Source organism: Coenobita brevimanus, chromosome 24, assembly GCF_032717465.1.
Source record: "Coenobita brevimanus isolate Jiangsu-jjx chromosome 24, ASM3271746v2, whole genome shotgun sequence".
In the NCBI taxonomy this organism is placed as follows: domain Eukaryota; kingdom Metazoa; phylum Arthropoda; class Malacostraca; order Decapoda; family Coenobitidae; genus Coenobita; species Coenobita brevimanus.
This window is the reverse complement of record NC_136977.1, coordinates 18511622-18518834: the sequence shown is the minus strand read 5'-3', so window position 1 is coordinate 18518834 and position 7213 is coordinate 18511622. Positions and strand designations below refer to the sequence as shown.

The window sequence follows — 7213 nt, the reverse complement described above, 5'->3', positions numbered from 1 at the left end:
TTAGGGGGAGTACTTTGAAGGGAACGTGAACTAGATTTGCTGTAAGTGTTGTAATGAAATTTTTGTCAAGATTTCCGGAAATTTTAGGGTCCCCCTCGTACACTACCTACCTCCTTGCCTGCCTACCTCCCTGGCTACTTCACTAACTACTTCTCTGCCAGTCTCTTTGCCAACCTCGCCTCCTTCTATCTGTCTGCCCACCCGACTCCTCTACCTATCTTCCTGCGTACCAACCTTCATGCACACCCACATCTACCTACTCTCCGCCGACCTCCCTACCTACATCCTTGTCGACCTCCCTAACTACCTCCTTCTCGACCTCCCTACCTACATGCTTGTCGACCTCCCTAACTACCTCTTGCTCGAGCTCTCTACCTACATCCTTGTCGACCTCACTGACTACCTCCTTGTCGACCTCCCTAACTACCTCCTTGTCGACCTCCCTAACTACCTCCTTGTCGACCTCCATAACTAGCTCCCTGCCTGCCTGCCTGCCTGTCTACCCATCTTCCTATCTACCAACCTAATTACCTGCCTCCACCACCGTAGTGAGTAGGGACAGGCGGGCTTTGCTTTTTTTTTTTTTTTTTTTTTTTCAGTTTGCCAGTTTCTAGTGCGTTGTATAAAAATTGTGATGAGGACATAAAGTATTGCATTTTCAACACCTAATCCAGCGATACTTATACCCTTGTAAGTAAAGTCGTTTTCGATCAGCGTGACAGGGTTGACCACTCCGACGAGGGCACACGATCAGGTGGAAAGGATTCACTAAACACGTTAAAAATCAAAATTGGTCCATCCATAATAAGGCCGCTAGAGAACGGACGGATGGAAAACTACCATCTTGGCTTAAACGTGCACTTCGTCTTCGGGAATATTTTATTTTTATTTATTTACTTATTTATTTTTATGTGAGGAAGAAGGAACCAAGGGCCGCGAGCCCGAAAAATTGCTCCTTCCAAGAGAAAAACAAAATACAAGAGAGAGCCAAATTCAAGATCCGATCATTTCGAGATGCCTGGACACACTGCGTTTGAAAGACTGGAGATCATAGGAACCAGGAAATACAGACAGAGGGAGACAGTTCCAGAGTTGACCTGTTGCATGAATAGATATTCCTGTTATAAAGAGTTTGGTCCTGCATGAAAGCTTGTGGAGGCAGCGTGACCAGGACTGTTATTCAGTGTAACTTGGCAGTAGCATAAATAAATAATCATAATACTGTATAATCAAAAGTCCCCTCAGTCACGTCTTAACAGAATCATGCGGTATTTAGAAAAAGACAAGGTTTGAGAAGGTAAGAAGTATGAGTTACATAATGAAGATTTCTATGTGAAGAATAAAGTGACCCATAAACTTTTCGGAAAGTGTGGCGCTGTTTTCGAGGACTGGGGTGTTTTCTGGTACTTAACAGTTACACAGGTATACATTGAAAAAAATATATATTTTATGTGATTTTTATATATTTTTGAGCGCTGAATTAAAAAATGAAAACCAATTTTCTTCATCACATAACATTTTTTCTCAAAACACTTTTTTTTTTTTTTAGTTTTCAATAATATTTTTTTCTATCCTTTAGCACCATATAATATTTTACAGTTGAATAGTTTATTACAATGATAATATGTTTGAATTTAATGTTTTCTAATATTAAATTCTACTGTAGTGTATTTTTAAAACAACACAGTTATTTTCTTTGATAATAGGCCAAAATATAGCTGGAACACAACACAGGAATGAGTCACTAGTACTGGAGTGTAGCAAACATAATTTCAGTGTGGCCTAGTTGACTAGTGTGCTTTTAATTACTTTCAGTGGAGTGTTTCTTTTTTTGTCACAGTGATATTTATTGAAAACAGTGGTGTTTTATTGAAGAAGTAGTGATATTTATCGAAGTTTTTTTTTTCTTTACAGATAAATTAGGATGTTTTACTGTTAACGATCATATTATGGCGCCTGGAGTTTGTGTGAAGAGTTCTGATCCTTTCTGCTATATTTGTGGAAAATTTGTAGTGAAAAAACCGACTGAAGATACCAGATTTTGTTAAAAAGCTTATTACGCCTGGTCTGAAATAAAACCTGGGGCTAGGACAAAAAGTGGGCCCCTCACAGTGTCTGCGCTGTTTGTGTTGGGGAACTAAGTCAATGGACAAAAGGTAAAAAGAAGGCTCTTGCTTTTGGTATGCCGATGATATGGAGAGAACCCAAAAAGCATAGTAACGATTGTTATTTTTGTTCCTGCAAAATTCAAGGATAAAACAAAAAGAATCAAAAAGCAATTGTTTGTCCTAATCTGCCATTAGCAATAAGACCTGTACCACATGCACCTGATCTGCCAATCCCTACTCCACCTGATGGTCTTGATTATGTAGAAACCCAGTGAGAGGAAGAAAATGCTGCGGTAGGCGATGAAGAGTTTGTCCCAACGTTTTGGTGGGGGCTCTCACCATCCACTCACTCGATGTAGTGTTGCTCTCGGGTGCCTGCCCGTTCCTCTCCCTCTTTCCATCCTTCCTCTTCTGTCTTTCTCTCCTTCATTCATTCCTCTTCCCTCTGTATTTGGGTGACTCTACACTGAGTGACATGCCAAATGATTTCCTGTACACCAGGAAACCATTTACTACGCTGGGTGGTAGCCATTTAAGCAGATTATGGCATCTCGTGGTTTAATGGGCAATGAAGCCACTCCAATCGGATTGAGCCGGTGCAGGTTTATATCCAAGGGGTGGTTGGGATTTATTGCTTACGTAATGCCACTCAAGGATGTTTGAGGCTGGTCACTTTCATCTTAAATGTCAGGACCAACTTGCCTAGCCCCGGGCTCCTACGCTCCTCATGGGGCAACACTGGATTAGATGATGTGCTCAAGCAATGAGCCACAGCCATTCTCACAGGATGAACTTAATGACTTAGGAAGAGACCCAGGTCTTCCCAAAGATGCTGCAGAGCACTTGGGGTCCCAGTTAAAAGATAAAGACTTGTTTCATCCAGACACAACTTTCTTGTGGTACCGAAGAAGAGATAAAGAGTTTGCGCCATATTTCAAGAAAGACGGATCCTTGGTTTATTACACTGACATAAATGGTCTCGTGCAGAAACTTGGCAGAGATTATAATGCAGAAAAATGGAGACTGTTTATAGATTCATCCCAAAGAAGCCTGAAAGGGATACTTCTTCATAATGGTAATAAGTATACATTAATACCTGTTGCTCATTGTGTGCATTTAAAAGAAACGTGCCAGAATTTGCCCAATCTTCTCGAGAAAACCAACTACAACGAACACCGTTGGTTCATATGTGGGGACCTGAAAGTTCTTTGTATCCTGCTGGGTCAGCAGTCAGGATATACGAAATTCCCATGTTTTCTCTGCGAGTGGGACAGCAGAGCCAAGGGTTTACACTGGGTTAAGAATAAATGGCCAAATAGAAAAAATCTACAGCTTGGTGCCAAAAACATACTCAGACCTAGCTTGGTGAATCCGGATAAAGCGCTACGACCACCGCTTCATATTAAGCTTCAGTTAGTGAAGCAGTTTGTCAAAGCCCTATAATAAGATGGAGCCTGTTTTTTGTATTTGTGCCAAACGTTTCTTGGTTTGTCTGAAGCGAAATTGACAGTGGGCGTATTTACTGGACCTGATATTAGAAAACTGATTTCTGATGCAGAATTTGATGGTGTGATGAACGACCTGGAACGAGAGGCTTGGGTATCATTCAGAGAAGTAATTTCTATAGGTAACAATAAGGATCCAAATTACAAAGAGATGTGAGAAATTTGTTGGTCAAGTTTAAGGAGTTCGGTTTCAACATGAGGCTTTAAGTTAAATTTTTAGCTTCGCATTTGGAATTTTTCACTGAAAATCTTGGAGAGGTGAGAGAAGAATAGGGTGAAATATTCCATCAGGATGTCAAGGACATGGAAAGAAGGTACCTACCAGGGACGTTGGTATGTCAGAATGATGACGGACTACTGCTGTATGATTCATAGGGACGCACCAGAAAAAGTGTACAGACGACTGGCCACCAAACGAAGTTTTTTTTGGGGAAAAAAAAAAGTTACAAAGACTAGAGAAGTTATATGTGACTCATGGAATATACAGTGTTGAGGTGGGGGCGCTCACCATCCACTCAATGTAGTGCTGCTTTCGGGTGTCTGCCCTTTCCTCTCCTCCATCCTCCTTTCCTTCCATCCTCTTCTGTCTTTCCTTCATTCTTTCCTGGTCCTGCTTACTGGCGGCTTTACTCTCCCTCTTCTGTCTTTCTTTCCTTCATTATATCCTCTTCCTTCTGCCTGTGGGTGACTCTACTCTAAGTGACTAGCCAAATGATTTCCTGTACACCAGGAAACCATTTACTACGCTGGATGGTAACCGTATAACCTTATTCTGGCGCCTGGTGGTTTAGTGGGTAATTACGGCGCTCCAATCGGATTGAGCTGGTGCATGTTTATATCCAAGGGGTGGTTTGGGTTTATTGCTCATGTAATGCCACACAGGGATGAGTGAGGTTGGTCACACTCATCTTAAATGTCAGGACCAACTTGCCTAGCCCCGGGCTCCTACGCTTCTCGTGGGGCAACGTAGGATTAGATGATGAAGGAATGACTGAATGAATGTTTCCTTTATGTATTTGTTTAAAAAATTACATTGACTAAATATTTTCATTTTCAGTTGATTTTGAACAATTTTGTACAGATCGATTCAAATTTATAATTTGCTATATTTTAATTACATTTCTTTTTAATTCTGTATTAAAATATGATGCGACGGAAATATCCTAAATGTACTTTTTTACTGTGTTCATAACTGCATTGAAAATAACTACTCAGAATTAAAACTATTTTTAATGACTAACTCTGCAAACCTGTTTTATTGCTTCATCCAGGCTTATGAAAAACTTTTTAACTAAGGACAAATGTTTACGATTATTATAACATTATTGTGATGCTAGATATCTTTCAACCAGCCAAAAATGAATGACCGAAGAAAGAAGCTGGTGGACATGGCGTTTGACATGCTGGACAAAACAGATGACGGAGTGGTGACTCTGGAGGATCTGAAAGGAGTCTACTCTGTCCACAAACATCCAAAGTTCCTGTCTGGAGAGATGACCGAAGATGAGATACTGAACAATGTCCTCAAGAAATTTGAGAACAACACGTCCGTGGATGGCAAGGTGAGTCACCAGGATGCTCTGCAGTTACTCGTAATCTTGGAACGATACTTGTACACTTGTATTGATTCCAACTTGTTCAGGAATAATACTACATCGTTAATGTGATGACGGTTATATACATGTGAGATTGTAATATGTATGAGTCTTTCAGATATATAATAAAATGAGTTTTGGTCACAATTTATGTTCAGAATCTATATTGATTTGGTACTGAGAAGTTTAAGCAAGAACAATGGAGCTGATAATGTTTCTGAAGCAAGAAGACTAGTGGGAACTGTTGTGCTTATGTTACTGAGCGATGCATTGTTCCTTCGAGATGTGAAATAGCCGCGATTAATCCTGCCCACTTCCACTTGGCGAAGAAATTAAGCTGTCTTCAAAATACCAATAAAACACACACACACACACACACACACACACACACACACACACACACACACACACACACACACACACACACACACACACACACACACACACACACACACACACAACAGACAGGTATGTATGGATGTATCATCATCATCATTACCATCATCAGCCTGTAATAGTCCACTGCAGGACATGGTTTTGTTTGGAAGAAAAAACAGTCAATACTCGTACACCTCCTAGCTGCCTTATGAGCCACGTGAAGGGAGTGCATGTAGCCTGACTACTGATAATAGGACATCTAGTATAGTTTCCCCGATCTAGTCTGGCCTTACTAGGTCGAAACATTACTTAAGCGTCCTCACCACTGTAAGGTAGCACTCCTCACACAGGCTTGTCACCACCCCTGAAGGACCACTGCCACCTTTCCGGCTGGAACTGCCTAAGTGGGTCTCAGGGAAAATGGAGAAATGAATTTCCCGAGCTAAACCTTGATCGATCATATGGCCCCGCAAGGTGACAAACTCTCGACCCTTCAGTCTTGAGTCAGGCTCTCAACCACTAAGCCACCCTGCCCGCGAGGGTCTCAGGAGAGGTGGGAATGAGGTGGAATGGCCAGCCTCCTCCACTTCCTCCTCGTCCCTACTCTCCGAAGGCCACCACCACCTTTTCTGACTGGGGTTCTTTGCTCAAGAGAGTCTCAGGAGAGGTGGGGGATGAGGCGGCTTGGCCAGCCTCCACTGCGCCCTCTTCCTCCCTACCCCCGAAGGACCGTCACCTTTTTAGATTAGGACTCAGACTCAAGACGGTCTCGAGAGAGGTGGTAGAGGAAAAACAGCCAATATACCCATCCTGGCTGGCTTATGACTCAGGTGGGGGGAGTTAATTTAGACTGACTGCAAATGGTAGGATCTTCTTTTATGGTTGCACCTGTTTAGTCTGGCCCTACTAGTTCAAAGTAGTACTCACCACTGCAAGGTAGCACTCCACGAGCAGATGTACAGTCGCTAAACTTTCCACCTGGGCCACCTAGCCGCGAGAGGTGGGTAGCGGGTGCTGGCAACGGTGTTTCTGTTTGTTCGTCTGTACATGTTCGACGAAAGTTCGAATCATCAACTCACTTCGCCCGTAGTAAACCTCCGTCAGAGTCAGAGTTCATCCCATAGATGGTTGGGTACGGAGTTGGGTGGGGAGAAAAATATCTCAGGAGTAAGGTGGCTTTCCCATCGGCTCAGCCAGTTGCATGAAACTGGTCGTACGGAAAATTGTGTGCCACAGGTCGCGCTGACCAAGGCCAAAGAAATATGACTATATTAATTTTATAATAAGGTAATATATATAATATTATGATATAAATATATACTATTATATATAATGCAATAATATATTAAAGTCTACTTATTTGGCCTCGGTCCGTGCAACCTGTGGCACACAACAATTCCATGCGACCGGTTCCTGCAACTGGTCGAGCCGGTGGGATAGCTGCTTAAGGGGGGGAGGGGAGGGGGCTTGGCATAGTGAAGACCAGGGCAGGCGCCGGAGGGGGGGGGTTATATTATTCATAACGCCAGTGATAATAATTGCCGAAATAGTTTTTGAGATCCATCAGCATTCTACTAAATATTTGCATTGTTAACAACACTAAACATTTTATTTTCTATGTTACTAT

At 42.2% G+C, this 7213-nt stretch overlaps 1 protein-coding gene across 1 annotated transcript in view; it reads left to right on the top strand.

Annotated features, from left to right (window-relative positions):
- The window catches only part of LOC145393435 (crustacean calcium-binding protein 23), a 176603-nt gene that overhangs the window by 142860 nt on the left and 26530 nt on the right, over positions 1-7213 (top strand). Inside the window, exon 4 of the mRNA XM_080267532.1 lies at positions 4966-5175. Within this exon, the coding sequence (XP_080123658.1) occupies positions 4966-5175 (210 nt within the window). The remainder of the gene's footprint in view (positions 1-4965; positions 5176-7213) is intronic.